Raw genomic sequence first — 17,784 nt, 5'->3', positions numbered from 1 at the left:
GCAACTCACCAAGGTTCCTTCGACAGCCCCTTTCAAACCCGCGACCTCTACCACCTAGAAGGACAAGGTCAGCAGATGCCTGGAAACGCCGCCACCTGCAAATTCCCCTCCAAGCCCCACGGCACCCGGACGTGGAACTATATCGCCGTTCCTTCGCTGTCACTGGGTCAAAATCTTTGAATCCTTTTCCTAACAGCACTGTGGGTGTGCCTACACCACATGGACTGCAGCGGTTCGAGAAGACAGCTCACCACCACCTTCTGAAGGGCAATTAGGAATGGGCAATAAAAATGCCAGCCCAGCCAGCAACACCCACGCCCGCGAATAGAATAAATAAAGCGAGCACGAGAACATCTCATTTCTTCCTTTATTTGGCACTTATGGCTTTGAAAAGAGGAGAAAACATTTCAGCTAAACTTTTTATTCAGAGACAAACAGTGTTAGCAAAGGATCTGCAAAATAACACGCATAGGCTTGCCCTTAATTTGTTGTCAGCATCTGTGTATATAAAGTCTCAGTAACAGTGAAGTTCTCCATCTCTACACTCAGTCAACAGCAAACATGCTTAGCAGACAGTAAAGGATCAAAGGCTGTGATTGTGCAGCGTGAGAAGTGATTAAACATTTGAGCACCACCGCAAGGCAAAGTTAATGTAAGATAATGAGGGAGGTTCGAGCCTTGGATCGACCTGGTTTATAATGCAACGGTGAAGAATAATAAGATAACCAACCAACAATGTTCTTGAGTTGGGGGAGTGTGCTACAAGCAGAGACCTGAGTCAATAACACAGTCGTGAGCAGTTTAATTTGGCGGTCCCATGCTGAAGATTGACATGCATTGAAAGCCCTGGTACAGAATGTCAGTACGTCGAAAAGGTTCAGAATTTCTGCCAAGGAGGCTTTGTTCCTTTTGCTGCTCTATGGCTTCAAATTGTGCTACATTATAGCAAAAAAGGAATTATTGGCATGCGGAAGGTGGGGTAATCCTTAAACTCTTTCAGGTACATGTGGTGCTTGCCTTTAGCCCAAACGGTCATTTGGAAGAAACCTATCAGGGTAAAGAGACCAACTGAAAGGCAAAGTAAAGAAAAGGTTAAATGGCAATTGCGTACATGTATTTAGAAGCTCTTCTTCTGCGCGTGTGTTGAATTTTTTTTACAAGGAAATTCAAACTACTGCCATATAATGTCTTACCTGGAAGACACTGCGTCATTATAGTAAAACCAATCCAGGATCCCACCTGTAGATCAACAAGCAAAGGAAGATGATCATGATTTGAATCGTGACTATTAGCCAGTTTTAGGTCTTTGCTTTGAACTGCAATATAGCAGGTTGCATAGTCAAAAACATCATTGTAGTGTTCTTCCTTGTTAGGGCCAAATCCGTGTAAAATAACTAAAAGTGAATTAATCTGTTCCTCAGAGTTTTAGTTTGCATTAAGTGCGGCATCCATGGTTAAAGCAAGTGATTATTATTAGCGATCTGGTCATGGGATTCAGGTGTTGACATAACAAAGAAAATTCTTAAGGGAACATTTTCTCCCCTTCACTACACATAAGAGGGCAGACAAACAATTCCAGCCAGATTCCTGACCAGCTCACTCAGCTGCCAGCCCCAGTCTGATAGACGGATGTGATAGAAGCAACAAGTTTGAGGGCAGGATTTTCGAATCCTGCCGAGATCAGGGGCAGAGGCGGAACGGTGTCTGAAAATGCCGGCGACGGCTAGCGTGCCAGCTTCCCGACACTGTTCCCGGCACCAGCCGTTGTGGGGGGAAAGGCCGGCTCAGGGGGCACAACAAGACAGGCAGCCGATTGGGCTTATTAAACGCCTTGCTAGCTGAGGTTTAGAAAGGCCAACTGGAATTTCCCAGTTTCCTGACGTGACACGGAGGGGGTACGTTCAAATACCTGGGGGTGGTGGGGGGGCACCCAGTGGGAACATCCTTACCACTCAGCCAGTGCTGCACACAGACTTACAGACCCTCTCTGCCTGCCTGGGCACAAAGGCCATCCTGTTGAGGGAATCCACCCCTCCCTCTCCCCCCTGCAACACATGGTGGCCTAGCTGCTGGATCTTTTATTATTTAAAGTTTTTTTAAAAGTTGGTGCACAGCGCCACCCCCCCATGTTGAAGTGCTCTCTTAGTTACTTAGGGCGGAATTTTCGCCAGCAGGGTTTTAACACACCCGCCGAAGTCAGTGGGCCTCTGAACGGCTCGCCCCACCGCGGTGGGGGCCACATAATCCCACCCTTCATCTGCACAGCAGCCTGCTACTCCTCTCCAGATGGAAGGCCTCTGATTGGGCCTCCAGCTTTGACAACCCGCCTGCGACCCTTAACCGGACAGTGAACTGTCTTCATGCCAATCATGCCAATCCTAAAGAATGGCCGTTTGGGGCAGGGGGAGGGGCGGGGCCCGGAAAATCCCGGCTCCTGTTTTCCCACTCCCAAAGTAAACATTCAGCCCCAAGATTCAGGAAGGTGAACCCGTTTATGCGAATCACGCTTCAAACACCCGGGCATCGCTGGTATTTTTTTTTTAAATACAGCTTTTGAGGTATAATTACTTAAAGTCTTCACTATTTTCCGAAGAGAGGCTGAGAGGTGCAGTATCACCAGAAACCCACGGGGTTTCTGATATCATTGATGCAGTGTTACAGAGTTCTGCCCCGAATGCAGGCAAATTCTACATCCAGCATGTTAGATGATAAGGGGTGTTAAGAGGGAAATTAATACTGTCAAACCCTGCAGCAGTGCAGTCTAATGCAGGAATTGATGTAATTACTGAAAAAAGAGGTGTGACCAATTAGGGTCAAGCTGCCTAGTCTAAATTTCAAACAATGCTTGGCAGTTAACTTTCAGTCACCATCACTGGTGCATTCTCCAAGGCAACGTCTCTACCAATCAGAATCCACTTGCCAACCAATCGGCACTCTCTTCACATACAGTATAAATTGTTGTTTTCCCCTTATATTGGTGTTCTTGCAAAGGGTCTTGATGGGTGCAAGACAAAAAGCTTTGGCATGTCTCTTTTTTCAGCAATACTTAAGTTCTGTGCTACCAAACAGGAACTTAAGCAGGAACTTACATTCAATAAAGGTTATTTGAGAGGTGCGCTGTTAGTTTCATGCAACATCTGCGCAGGCTGTAAGTGTGTGAGCGCTCCCAACAGCAAACATACCTCGTAGGTGTAATTGGGGCAGGACACAAAGAAAAACAACCAAGTGAAAGGATTCTTCGTTGGGTAAGGAATCTTGCGAATCTTGGCTCCTGTGATGGGGTGGGGGGAGAAAAATAGGCACATGCTCATCATAAATAGGGATAATGTCCAAACATAAGGGATTGTCTCCTCGCCCTGAGACCTTGAACAGGCTCCCCGTGTGACGTACGCTCCACCCTCACATTAGGCTTAAGATTTTGATAAGCTGGCTTAGGTAACAATCTTTTTAAATCCCTGTAATGTGAATTAGAGAAAACAGGAGCCAGTGATTACAAGAATCTAAAAAAAGAAACAGAACAGGCTGTGAGGAGCAAGCAGACCCAGAAAGAGAATACAACAGGACAAATTAATATCAACTTAAGTAGTTAAGACTTCATTTTTGAAAATGTTCTACTCTTGACAGCTGGTCCCTACAACATTCTGTCAAAAGGTACAAGATACCTATTGACGACCTTTCTGAGCAAGGGGGATAATGGGAATTGGTCGTATGGTGTCGGTGTTGTCTATACTGTAAAGTGCACGTACAGGATCAGAAGATTATTTTTTTCCCTTTCTGGATTTTGAACCCGGTTGTCAGGATCAAATGGGTGTTTTCACTCAGTGATTTTCCCCCAAATTTCCCCCAATTAGCGGCCAGAGGGCAGGCTCGCCGTCCAAATAAGGATGGTGGGTGGGCTCTCGAAACTGAAGGGCCAATCAGAAGCGTTTCAGCTTGAAAGAGGACAGCAGGACGTCATGGAGGTAAGTGAGGGAGAGGGCACTTCAAAATGGAGGCGTCCTCTCTCCAACTCTTTAAAATTTGAACTTAGGTTTAAAATAATTTCAAATCTAAAATGGCCTTTACAGCCGGGCCACGAGGACCATCTCCACAGACCGGCCTGTGGCTGCTGCTGCTGCACCCAGGTAGGCTGGGGAAGGCAGTGGGGAGGACCTCTAAGCCTCAGTGAAGCTCCAATTCCCACCGGTCTGTCACCGAGACATCGCCTGCAGTCGGCTGAACTGATTCCCACTGCCTTTGGGAACGTGCAGGCTGACTTGAAAATCCCACTCCTTTAATTGGCCTTAAGGTGGCCTTTAAGTGTCTTAATGGAGCACCCTATCGGCCTCCCATACCCCCCCTTCATATTCCACATCTGGAAAAATGGCCTGGGGCAGGATGGAGCCAGTGGCGTGGCATTCTGTGTCCACCCACTTCAGTTCCTGCCCCTGGCTAGGGCTAAACGTCCAGCCCTATGAGGTCCATCCTAAATGTCAGCCATGTTTCAGTGGGGACGATCTTGCCTCTAAGCCAGAATGTTATGGGTTTAAGTGCTGGCTGGGTTTTCGGCAGTGGCTGAAAAACAGCCCCACCAGTCGGCCTGCTGCTTTCCCAGCAAAATGCTGCCTCCAGGCCATTTGTTCAGAAGGCGGGATTGGGGCCAGCAAGGATGGCCGACTAGGCTTGTTCAGAGCCTAAACAATTCCCATTAAAGGGACCACGAGTGGAATTTTCCAATCAGCTTCCAGTTTCCCACATTGGTTTAGGTACCTGTCGGTGGGACCCCAGCAGCAGACCTGGGAATCAATGTGGCAGGTCCAGAGGCCTTCCCTCCCTGCCTGGGTGTGAGTCCAGCCACAGGCCACCTTTACAGGGATTCCTGTCCCCACTCCCCACACCCTCCACAGTGGTGGCCTGGCTGCAAGATCCATTTTTTTTAATGAAATATTTCAAAATGTTAGAGGGGGTGCCTCCACCTTGAAGCACTTGCCATCCATTAAAGTTTGCTGCTCTTCTGAAGCTGGAAGGCATCTGATTGGCCCGTTGGCTTCAAGAGCCCACCCACTGTCTTTAACTGGACAGAGAAGCAGTCTTCGTGCCAATTAAGGGGATGCCCCCATGAAGATCTCAATGAGTGGCTGCTTCCACCCCACCCACCACCTTGTGTTTCCCACCCTCAGAGTGAAAATCCAGCCCTAGGTCTTGAGGACATAAACCAGGCTCATCCTTTGGAGCTGCCTTTTTGGTGGGATGATAAACCAAGCCCCATCTGCCTGCTCAGGTGGGCGCAAAGGGTTCAACATCAGTATTCCAAAACGAACAGGGGAGTTGCCCTAATGACCTGACCAACACTTGTTCCTCAACCACCAGCAGAAACTGGTGATTTATCTCACTACTGTCTGTGGGGCTTCGCTGTGTGAATATTGTCACATTTGGTATCTACAACAGTAATTAAATGGCTGTTAAGTGCACTGGGACATTCTAAGGATTTGAAAGGCACATTATACATCAAAATTATTTCACCCTAGTTGTTCTGTTTCTGCTGTTCCCATTCTTCTAGCAGAACATTGAACATACAAACCACTTCCTAATAGAATTGTGCAGAGAAGTTACATGTAGGGTGAGGTGGAGTGAACTTTGAAAAGGTGATATTTTCTAACTTAACCTCTTGACAGGAACACATTGTTGGAAATAGGTCACCACCAGAAAAGCAACAGGAGGTTAGAGAGGTGCTTACCCTCTGAGCGCAGGTTCCTCAAGGCTATATGGATCGAGAAATTTCCAACTTCACATACCTACAATGATGCATAAATCACCATGATATAGTCACTGTCTGATCATAGTCTACAAAACATACAATTTCAGAAGTTCTAACAGTCCATTAGCTGTACCAGAGTGACAGCTTCATTGTCCCGTTTGAAATGTGAATTTATTTTTAATTTCCAAGGGTTGTCTGTTTCTAAAGGTGATAAATACTGCCAGGCCATTGCATTCAGGCTAAGACCAGTCCAATTTATTAAAAGTAAATTAATTACACAGAAGCTAAAAACCACAGTAAAATACTAAGAGCTCAAATAATGATAAATGACAGTTGATGAATCAGTCCGTGGGCATTCAAATATCTTCTTTAGATTATATCTCTAACACAGTGCAATAATCTACTAGATTTTCTGAAGGGTAGACTTGCCCTAGACTCCCTTACATGATGCTTGGATGTGTGTGATGCTACATTCTCACTTACTGCATGGATTTGAACCGTCCACTTTAAAATTCATTAAAATTAGAGGAAAGGATGCTATATCTATTCCACAAATCAACAGATCCCTGAATACAGAACTGTTATTCAGACCTGTTGAAGGTATATTCATTATCCAGCATAATCTGATGAAATGACATTTACATTTTGCCCAGGCTTCGTATAACTATTGACGCCCTTACTACATGCAATCCAGTTATCTGTCAAACATAGCTTTTAGCATCTTTAGTTCCTTCACTGTCACTGGGTCAACATCCTGGAACTCCCTTCCTCACAGCGCTGTGAGTGTCCCTAAAACACATGGACTGCAATGTTTCAAGAAGGTACCACACACCAACTTCTCAAGGGAAATTAGGGATGAGCAATAAATGCTGGCCTAGCCAGCAACGCCCACATCCCATGAGTAAATATATAAAAAAAACAATCCTGGTTAATCTAACCACTTGCATCTGGCAGGTTTCTGGGCATCCAGCCCTTATGTGTATCATGGCAAGTGAAGACTCAATTTCTATCCCTTGGCTATTTATTAAAAAAATACTCACGCATTACTCTGAAACAATGGTTTTGTGTAATATATACACTACAGGTGATTTCTCTACTTAAGGTATGATGAGGCTCAGTTAACCTCCCTATATAGTAAAGTGTCTTCAGCACAGGAGAAGCAGCTCATTGGTGAGTAGCTGGTGAGTCTTTATCTATATATGTAGTAAGTTTATTAGTCTAAGAAATAGAGACATGGCAAGGCAACTCAGACACATGGATTGCACATCCTGTTCCATGTGGAATTCCAGGTCACTTCTCTGTCCTGGATAACCAGAGGCACAGGGAGTGTTGCCTGCTATGACAGCTTGAGGAGCTCATCCATGAAGCTGAGAGCTTCATGGAAAGCATGCTTAGAGATCTGATCACCCCACAGCAGAGAGGGAGTGGGTGACTGTCAGGAAATCGGTAAGGATCAGGCAGGTAGTGCAAGAGTCCCCCAGAATGCATCTCACTCTCCAACCAGTACTGGTGAGAGTGATGGTTCATCTAGGGAGTGCTTCAAGAGCCAAGTCTATGACACCAGCTGCACAGGGAGGCAGGAGGAAGGTTGGAAAAGCCCAAGTGATAGGGAATTTGATAGAATAGACAGCTGTTTCTTCAGCTGCAGACGTGAATTCAGTGTGTTATGTTGCCTCCTTGATGCCAGGGTCAAAGATGTCACTGAGCAGCTGCAGAGCACTCTGAGAACCGAGTGTAAACCGCTAGCCATATAGTCCATATCGGCACCAATAATAAAGATAGAAAGAGGGATGAGTTTAGGAAGCTAGGAAGGAAACTAGCAAGCAGGACATCAAAGGTAATAGTAATTTCCAGAACACTCTTGCTACCGCACAAAAAGGGGATTTATGTACGGAGGCAGAGGAATAGCTGAGGTATTAAATGAACACCTTTGCATCCATCTTTACCAAGAAAGAAGATGCTGCCCAAGTTGTGGTGAAAGAGGAAGTAGTTGAGACACTGGATGGGTGAAAAATTGATACGGAGGAGGCATTAGATATGTTGTCTGTATTTAAAGATGATAAGTCACCAGGACCAGATGAGATGCATCCAAGGATACTGAGGGAAGTAAGGGTGGAATTTGTGGAAGCATTGGCCTTAATTTTCCAGTTCTCCTTAGAGAGAGTGGCAGTGTCAAAGGACTGGAGAATTGCAAATGTTACACCTTTGTTCCAAAAACAGTGTAGGAATAAGTCCAACAACTATAGGCCAGTCAGTTTAACCTCAGTGGTGGGGAAGCTTTTAAAAATGATAATTCGGGACAAAGTCAACAGTCACTTGGACAAGCATGAATTAATTAAGCTAAGCCAGTACAGATTTGTTAAGGGCAAATTGTGTTTAGCTAACTTGCTTGAGTTTTCTGCTGAGGTAACAGGGAGGGTGAGTAAGGATAAAGTGGTTGATGTAGTACATGGATTTCCAAAAGGCACTTGATAAAGTGCCACATAACAGGCTTGTGAGTAAAATTAGAACTCATAGAATAAAAGGCATAGTAAGCAGCACAAAATTGGCTGAGCGACAGGAAACACAAAGTAGAGGTGAATGGTTGTTTTTTTCAAACTAGAGGAATGGGATTCCCCAGAGGTCACCATTAAGACCCCTGCTTTTCTTATTATATGTTAATTGGGTGTACAGGGCACAATTTCAAAATTTGCAGATGACACAAAACTTGGAAGTATTATGAAGTGTGAGGATGATAGCATTAAACTTCAAACTCCCTTCCTAACAGCACTGTGGGTGTATCTGCACCACAGGGACTGTAGCTGTTCAAGAAGACAACTCACCACCACCTTCTCAAGGGCAAGTAGGGATGGGCAATAAATGCTGGCCCAGCCAGTGACCCCCACATGCTGTAAGTTAATGAAAGAAAAGGTCACCAATAGGCTGATGGAATGGGTAGACAAGTGGCAGATGAAATTCAATGAAGAGAAGTGTGAAGCAATTCATTTTGGAAGGAAGAACGCAGAGAGACAATATGAAAATGAAGGATGCAACTCTAAAGAGGGTGCAGGAGAAGAGGAACCTGGGGGTATGCGTGCAGGTGACAGGGCAGATTGAGAAAGTGGTTAAAAAGGTATACAGGATCCTGGGCTTTATAAATAGAGGCATAGAGTACAAAAGCATGGAAGTCCTGATAAATCTGTATAAAACCCTGGTTTGGCCTCAGTTGGAGTATTGTGTCTAGTCCTAGACACCATGCTTTAGGAAAGATGTGAAGGCATTAGAGAGGGTACAGGAAAGATTCATGAAAATGGCTCCAAGGATGAGGAACTTCAGTTATGTGGATGAACTGGGGAACATAAGAACATAAGAACTAGGAGCAGGAGTAGGCAATTCAGCCCCTCGAGCCTGCCCCGCCATTCAATACAATCATGGCTGATCTCATTTTAGCCTCAACTCCAATTTCCCACCCTCTCCCCATAACCTTTCAACCCATTACTAATTAAAAACCTGTCTATCTCCTCCTTAAACTTATTCAGTGTCCCGGCATCCACTGCACTCTGAGGTAGTGAATACCGCAGATTCACGGCCCTTTGAGAAAAGTAATTCCTCCTCATCTCTGATTTAAGTCTACCACCCCTTAGCCTAAAACTATGGCCTCTCGTTCTAGAATGCCCCACAAGGGGAAACATCCGCTCCACGTCTACTTTGTCTATCCCCTTTAGCATCTTATATACCTCCATTAGATCTCCTCTCATCCTTCTAAACTCTAGCGAGTATAGGCCTAAACTACTCAATCTCTCCTCATAAGACAAGCCCCACATCTCTGGAATCAATCTAGTGAACCTCCTCTGAACCGCCTCCAATGCAACTACATCCTTCCTCAAGTAAGGGGACCAAAACTGTGCACAGTACACCAGGTGCGGTCTCACCAATGCCTTGTACAGTTGTACTCTATTCTTTTAGCAATAAATGCCAAAATTCCATTTGTCTTCCTTATTACCTGCTGTACCTGCATACTAGCTTTCAGCGATTCATGCACGAGGACATCCAGATCCCTCTGCACTGAAGCATTCTGAAGTTTCTCTCCATTTAAATAATAAGTCGCCATTTTATTCTTCTGACCAAAATGGATAACCTCACACTTATCCACGTTAAACTCCGTCTGCCAAATTTTGGCCCGTTCACCTAACCTGTCCATATCCATTTGTAAATTTCTTATTTCTTCATTGCAACTTCCTTTCCCACCTATTTATTTGGGGCAGCTGAGGCCGCTGTCCTCGGAGAAGACAAGGTTGAGCCAGAGGAGATTTGAGGTGTTCGTAAACATTAAGGGTTTGGGCAGAGTAGATAGGGAGAAACTGTCCCATGGGGGAAGAATTGAGAACTGGAGGACACTGATTGAAAGTGTTTGGCAGATGAAGCAATGGTGACATGAGGGAAAACATTTTTATGCAGCGAATAGTTAGGATCTGGAATGCCTGAGCGTGTGGTAGAGGCAGATTAAATCGTGGCTTTCAAAAGAGAATTGGATAATTTCCTGAGGAGAAAAGATTTGCAGGACTATGGGGATGAGGCGGGGGAGTGGGACTAAGGGTGGAATCATCCCAGATTTGCACAAAGTGCAGTAGCGGGCGGGAAAAAAGGACATTTTACCCAAGGCTGCAATGGCGGGTTTTCAGGCCATATCGTCCCATCCCTGGCGCATCCTGCCTCATTAATAATGCATTCCCAGATCCGCCTCTGATTCGCCCTCCCTGCCGTCTCCACAGGCCTTCAGTAATCCGGGCGCCATGTTTAAAGGGTGACCCTGCACAGAGCCAGCACTCTCTTAAGCATCAGAAGCTTCTGCAAAGTCATGGCTGCCAAAGGGAGGAGACATGCTGCCCCCATATTTAGTGAGGTCTCCCTCGGGCACCTACTGGAGGCAGTGGAGGTCCGCCATGAAGTCGTCTACCCCCGCTCTGGCCGAAGACCAGCAAGCAAGGTCACCAATCCAGCATGGGAAGCGGTGACAGCGGTGGTCAGCGCCAATGCCCTGCAGAAGAGGACAGCCATCCAGTGCCAAAAGAGGATGAATAGTCTCCTCTATTCCGCCAGGATAAGTCACTCTTCTCATCACTCTTAACTCACACACTCACAAACCCATCATCACTCACTGCCAGTTCAAGGGACATCAGCACTCACTCTCTCACACCCACCTTCATCTTCCCTGTGGATCGTGTCCTTATCATGTCCTTGGCACCACTCACCACCCACACATGCCAGCTATCCTTCTCATCTGGCCTGGCAGGCATCCCACTTACATTCTCCATCTGTATTCATGCAGGACAAGCTAGCACACAACAAAAAGGAGAGGTTGCAGACTGGTGGAGGAACGCCCGACATCAAGGTCCTCACAGACTTTGAAAATAGAGTCATCCAGTTGGCCGGTGATGATCTGGAACGTTCCTGTGCTGATGGTGAGGTCGGCGGTGCTCAACCAAGTGAGGATCCAGCAGTGCAGCATCCATCAGACAGCCAAACCGTGAATGATGTGTCCTCTTTCACAGGCCACTGCCATGCACTAATTATCTCTCCTTGCTTTCGCAGGCACATCTGGGAAACAGCAAAGGGGCCCAGGAGCCAGGTCCTCGACTCAAGCCCCGAAGACGCCTTGGAAAAAGAATCTGATGACACCCTAATTGAAGACCCATCACAGCGCTCACCCACACCCTCCACCAGCACAGAGACACACACCTTGGTGGGACCTAGTTCTAGGGTAGCCTCGGGGGTCACAATCTGCTGAGCACATTGCACTGTCTGATCCACAGCAGGCAGTGGCAGGGGCTTCCCAGTTTTCCAGCTCTCGGGGAACTGCTGGTGGCCAGAAATCTTATGAGTCTGAGGCAGGTGAGGAGCATCTGGACTCGGTCATGTTGCTGGAGCTGCAAAGGCAAGCTCGGGAACATCAGGAAGGGATGTCCGCTGCACTCCTCAGATTGCAAGGCACAATGGACGAGGCCACCCACCTTCTGTCTGTGGTGATAGCGCTGGCATGTCAATGCACCAAGGTCAACACTGGTAGGATGGTGACTACCATGGAGACCTTGATCCAGGGCATTGCTCCTGCACTGCTGCGTGGGTTGAGCTCCATCTCCTACACCATGGTTGGCCTTCAACAGTCTGTACGCGAGAGGGGTGCAGGGCAGCTCGATCTCACTCCAGCTACCCTTTCTCCTCAAGGAGTCAGCCAGGGGCCCTTGGGCACCCATAAGGAGGAGGATCAGCAGGTGCACACCCCGGGGCCATCTACCCAGGTGACTCTGGGACTGTCCAGCCCGTCCCAATCCCCTCTTCCTGTCACCTCAGCAGCTCCAGCTCCACCGGCTAAGGAGGGTGTCACTGCCACACAGCAGGACCCCGAAAGCAGGCTGGGGCCCTCCAGGTCTCAGCCCTCCAGAGGACGCCCACCAAGCTCATCACAGACAGGGCGCCGCAGTCAGCAGGCTGCCTCCACCTCTGCTGTGGATATCCAGGGAGCACCAAGACATAGCGGCAGGGTTAGGAAGGTTAAGAAGATGTAGTTGCACAGCTGGGGCATGGGTGTTAATCACTTGTACTCAATGTTCACTATTGTAAATAAACTCCCAAGAATGTCTCCCTGCCTATGGCTCCTTGTTATGATGAGCAGTGTTCATGTCACTCAAATGTGAAACCTTGATTCCTGCACAAGATAAAGGCAGGTGTCTCAGTCCAGGGCCACTTCCCTGTGCAGTGTGTAACCTTCAGACCAAAGAGATGATCCGGCTTCACACTCACTGGACACATTACTGACGCCTGCACCTCGATGGTGCTGGTCATTGCTGCCAGAATGTCGTGGGCAGGCGCCACAGAGTTCTCTCATTCTCTCTGTATGCTCTCAGCACTTTTAAGATGGGGCTGGCCCCCATCTCTTCAGCATCTGTGACCGGGGATGGTGTGTTCCTGAAGGGGACAGGTGCTAAAGGCTGGCAAAAGATCAGGTGCATTTAAAATTTCATGGGCTGGATCTCCATTATATGACTGATCACAGAGCACAAGTGAGATGACCTCGGCCAGACAGGAGTCAGACATTCACAGAGGCAATGTGAAGATCTATGGAGTGTCCTCACTGCATGTCACCATAGTCCTCTGGGAATCTAGTGACTATTAGGGCCTCTGCTGCATCTCCATGACATGAGCCTGAGCACTGATAGTATGTGCACTACCATCAACCACACAGGAGTCAAACATTTGCAGATGCAAGGGGAAGGTATCAGGACTGTCCTCACTGCATCTTGTCATGAACCCTTATGAAGTTTGCGGCTATGAGGGCCTCCCGAGTGCGTCTGTCTCTTCTGGCCAGTGCGATGGCCTCATCGCCGGCATTCTGGCCTTTGAGGACCTCATCACCACCATCCCCTTTGTTGTCCTCCTCATCAGAGGAGATGTGCAGCTCCTCCATCCCGTCTTGAGCCAGGTCCTAGCCCTTGTTCCAGCACCAGGTTATGGAGTGTGCAGCAAGCGACGATGAAGTGCGACACACTCTGGGGACTGTATTGCAGTGCTCCACTAGACCTGTCCAGACACTGGAATCTCATTTTCAAAATGTCTATTGTTTGCTCCACCCAAGTCCGGATCACGGCATAAGCCTCGTTATACCGTCGCTCTGCTGCAGTCTGAGGCCGCCGCACGAATGTTATCAGCCACACCCTCTGTGGGCAGCCCTTGTCCCCAAGGAACCAACCCTGCAGCCTCTCTGGACCCTGGAAGATGTCAGGGACCTGAGACCTGCTAAGGATGTAGGAGTCGTGGGCACTCCCTGGGATTCGTGCGCAGACCTGCAGGATGGGTTTGTGGTGGTCACACACCAGCTGAACATTCAGCGAGTGGAAGCCCTTGTGGTTGATGTAGCTGTCTGCTTGTTGCCATGGAGATCTAAGCACCACGTGAGTGCAGCCGATGGCAACCTGCACCTGTGGAAAACCTGAGATCTACCCAAATCCCAGTGCTCTTACTTCCTGATCCAAGGCAAAATGCACAAAGTTCTGTGTCTTCGCGAAGATGGTGTCCGTGATCTCCTGGATACATTTGTTCATGGAGGCTTGTGAGATCCCGCACGGATCACCTGTGGAACCCTGGAAGGAGCCACTGGTGTAGAAATTGAGCACCATGGTCACTTTCACGGCCACTGGCAATGGGTGCCCTCCATGTCCCCGTGGTGCCAAATCCTGCAGCAGGTGGCCTTTGTGACCAACCAGTTCCCTAGACATGTGCAGTCTTCAGCAACACTGGTTCTCAGTCATCTGCAGGAATGATAGGCGGTGTCTATAGACCCTGCGTCTAGCGAGGAGCCTACAAGCAACAGCACATTGTGGATCTTCAGCTGCGTGTGCAGCAGGCCCTGCCGCCCCTTCATCTTGACGGAGGTGCTCCTCCCTTTGCCGACCCAGGCACCTCCACCGCTCTCTTCTTCTTCCCTGCTCCCTGTAAGCCATGAGGCATATCCTAACTCACCAGGCTCCATGATCCTGATGTTCCCCTCCTGCAGGATCAAAGAGAGAGATGCATGGGTTAGCATATGTGCCCTAAGAACCTCTCTTGGTTAAGTCTGAAGGCCCCTTCATGCATGCAGTAGTGTGCTGGCCAGTGTGTAGTGCACTCATTGGCTGTCTGAAACCCCACCAACCTCCGCCCCACTCCACTTGACCGATTGGCAGCAGCTTCGGCCACTGGACTGTATGCTGTGCTCTCAGCTCAGACGCAGGCATTCTAACCTGCACTGCAAGGCTGCCCTGTTAGCTTGAACCATAATGGATAGTGGTCCAAACCTTAATAAAGACGTTGCAAGGGCCTGTGAGCGCTTCCACCAGTGACTGCGCCATGGTTATCTTCGCAAGGGGATTGTACAACTTTCCCAGTCGGTCAATTGTTCTGCTGTCCCCAAAAATGCACATTAATTTGCAGCCTGTGCCTGAGGGGTGAAAAGTTCTGGAGCATTTAGTGTCATTTTCATGCTTTTGCGCTGCTTGAGTGGGCAGAAAAGCTTCAGAGGCTCCAGGCATGTCAATGGAGCTGCAGCTGAACGGGTCTCAGCTGTGGAAGAATGCTCACTTTTGACAAGCTTTTCCAAGCGCACGGCCACTCCCCTCACCCCCAACCCCCAACATGTGCTTGTGTACTTCCTTCAGTCTGTGCTGCCTTATAATTAGATGCAAATGTATTAAAATGATGTTCCCGTCCTGTGGCAGTGGGCAACGCGGCCCACCATTGACGGGTGGAGCGGACGATCTCAGACTGGTTTCACGACAGCTTCTCGCCATACTGTCTCCCCCCCCTCCCCCACTCCCCACTCCCCACGCACCCCCCCCCCTGCCCCCCACTCCCCCCCCCCCCCCCCCCCCGCCCGCCATGACGCCCGACACTAACGGGGCCGGAAAATTCCGGCCTAAGTGCGTTGCTCCTGCAGAGAGCCAGCACAGAAACGGCAAGCCGAATGGCCTCTTTTTGTGCTGTAACCATTCTATGATTCTATAATTCTGTCACGTTTGGCCTCAGTGGAGGTTTTGGCTCAGGAGGTGAGAAAAAAAATCAGTCAAGGTGTTCACTCCCAATCACGAGCTTAGTGACGCCTGCCCGCCGGTTGCAACTTTGGCTGCGAGTCTGTGCAGACGGCTTGTTGACACTTCCTCACTATAAAGAGTGAGCACTGATGAATGTCAAGCAGACTACCTTTAGCCATGGAGAGAGCTCTCAGGAGAGGAAACTGATCTGCTTCTTCTGCCCTGACAAACTCCAACCACCGCTGCCCATGAGCAGAAAGATTTCCACAATAAAATCTTAAAACTTAAGAGTGAAGGAGACATGTTGAATTTCCTCATCCTGAGCAACAGAAAACTTCCCCCGCACTTTTGTACCCCTGTTACATGGGGATAAGTCTAATCACTCTGTATGATAATCATTACATGGCCTGTGTCAGTATAATTAACCATTGATTCCCCTTGCGTCTGACAGCTCAAATTAGGTAATAATTAACTGCGGATAACAAGGTCTCATCGCTTTACACATTGTTTAATTTCATTGCTAATGTGACATGTCCGATTTGAAACATATGGCAATGCAGGTAAGGTAAACGGTTCACAATAGAGGTTAACATGACCTACCAGGAAAGTATATAGAGCCAGATGGACTTGTTGGTCACCGTATACTGTAAAAGCCAGAAAACCAAATCAGGATAAAACACAACTGAAGAATGGATTATTGTCAGTTTGCAGCAGGCACAATATTCTGTTACTTACAGGGAGGTGTGTACAGTGGGTGGTTGATGAAATAAGCCAGCCACACCGTGAAACCCCAATAGTAGAAACAGTTCTGTGAAGGCAAAAGCAAACATTCAGACTAGTGGACAGCATCATCCTAAGCGAGTAAGATCAGTGTTTTTACAGTGTTATTCAGGCTGCAGTTTCTGAGGATCCAAAAGTCTTTTTGCACCAGCTCTACTGACAGGTAAGCTGAATCAGAAGCAACTTTGCCAACATAGTGAGAGAAATCTTGTTGGAAAGATTTCAAGTAACTTTACCAAGTGCCTCTCCGTGGTTATTCTAACAGGACTAGACAGGGTAGATGCGGGAAGGATGTTCCCGACGGTGGAGGAGTCATAGAAACATAGAAACTAGGAGCAGGAGTAGGCCATTCGGCCCTTCAAGCCTGCTCCGCCATTCATTATGATCATGGCTGATCATCCAGCTCAATAGCCTACTCCCGCTTTCTCCCCATACCCTTTGATCCCTTTCGCCCCTAGCTCCTTCTTGAAAACATACAATGTTTTGGTCTCAACTACTTTCTGTGATAACGAATTCCACAGGCTCACCACTCACTGGGTGAAGAAATTTCTCCTCATCTTAGTCCTAAATGGTCTACCCCATATCCTCAGACTGTGACCCCTGGTTCTGGACTCCCCCACCATTGGGAACATCCTTCCTGCATCTACCCTGTCTAGTCTTGTTAGAATTTTATAGGTTTCTATCTGAACTCCAGCGAATATAATCCTAATCAACTCAATCTCTCCTCATAAGTCAGTCCTGCCATCCCAGGAATCAGTCTGGTAAACCTTCGCTGCACTCCTTTTATAGCAAGTACATCCTTCCTCAGATAAGGAGACCAAAACTGCACACAATATTCCAGCTGTGGTCTCACCAAGGTCCTGTACAATTTCAGCAAGACATCCCTGTTCCTGTACTCGAATCCTCTGGCTATGAAGGCCAACATACCATTTGCCTTCTTTACCGCCTGCTGCACCTGCATGCTTATCTTCAGCGACCGGTGTACAAGGACACCCAGGTCTCGTTGCACATTCCCCTCTCTCAATTTATAGCCGTTCAGATAATAACCTGCCTTCCTGTTTTTGCTACCAAAATGGATAACCTCACATTTATCCACATTATACTGCATCTGCCATGTATTTGCCCACTCACTCAGCTTGTCCAAATCACACTGAAGCATCTCTGCATCCTCCTCACAGCTCACCCTCCCACCCAGCTTTGTGTTATCTGCAAATTCGGAGAAATTACATTTAATTCCCTCATCTAAATCATTAATATATATTGTGAATAACTGGGGTCCCAGCACCGATCCCTGCGGTACCCCACTAGTCACTGCCTGCCATTCGGAAAAAGACCCGTTTATTCCTACTCTTTGTTTCCTGCCTGCCAACCAGTTTTCTATCCATCTCAATACACTACCCCAATCCCACGCGCTTTAATCTTACACGCCAATCTCTTATGTGGGACTTTGTCAAAAGCCTTCTGAAAGTCCAAATAAACCACATCCACTGGCTCCCCCTCATCAACTCTACTAGTTACATCCTCGAAAAATTCCAGTAGATTTGTCAAGCACAATTTCACTTTCGTAAATCCATGCTGACTCTGTCCGATTCTGCCACTGTTTTCCACGTGCTCAGCTATTAAATCTTTTATAATGAACTCTAGAATTTTCCCCACTACCGCCCTCAGGCTGACTGGTCTATAATTCCCTGTTTTCTCTCTGCCTCCCTTTTTAAATAGTGGGGT

At 47.7% G+C, this 17,784-nt stretch overlaps 1 protein-coding gene across 3 annotated transcripts in view; it reads right to left on the bottom strand.

Moving 5' to 3' along the window:
- Positions 1–353: 353 nt before the first annotated feature.
- The window catches only part of LOC144692729 (very-long-chain enoyl-CoA reductase-like), a 111,292-nt gene continuing 93,861 nt past the window's right edge, over positions 354–17,784 (bottom strand). For all 3 annotated transcript variants that reach the window (XM_078561813.1, XM_078561814.1, XM_078561812.1), the window contains 6 exons: positions 16,015–16,087; positions 15,880–15,923; positions 5,717–5,774; positions 3,183–3,271; positions 1,194–1,239; positions 354–1,068 (listed from right to left, as the gene is read on the bottom strand). In XM_078561813.1, the coding sequence (XP_078417939.1) occupies positions 941–1,068; positions 1,194–1,239; positions 3,183–3,271; positions 5,717–5,774; positions 15,880–15,923; positions 16,015–16,087 (438 nt within the window). In that variant the 3' untranslated portion in view covers positions 354–940. The remainder of the gene's footprint in view (positions 1,069–1,193; positions 1,240–3,182; positions 3,272–5,716; positions 5,775–15,879; positions 15,924–16,014; positions 16,088–17,784) is intronic.

Source organism: Cetorhinus maximus, chromosome 17, assembly GCF_964194155.1.
Source record: "Cetorhinus maximus chromosome 17, sCetMax3.hap1.1, whole genome shotgun sequence".
Classification (NCBI taxonomy): Eukaryota; Metazoa; Chordata; class Chondrichthyes; order Lamniformes; family Cetorhinidae; genus Cetorhinus; species Cetorhinus maximus.
The sequence above is the reverse complement of the archived record's forward strand: the minus strand, read 5'-3'. Positions and strand labels throughout refer to the sequence as shown.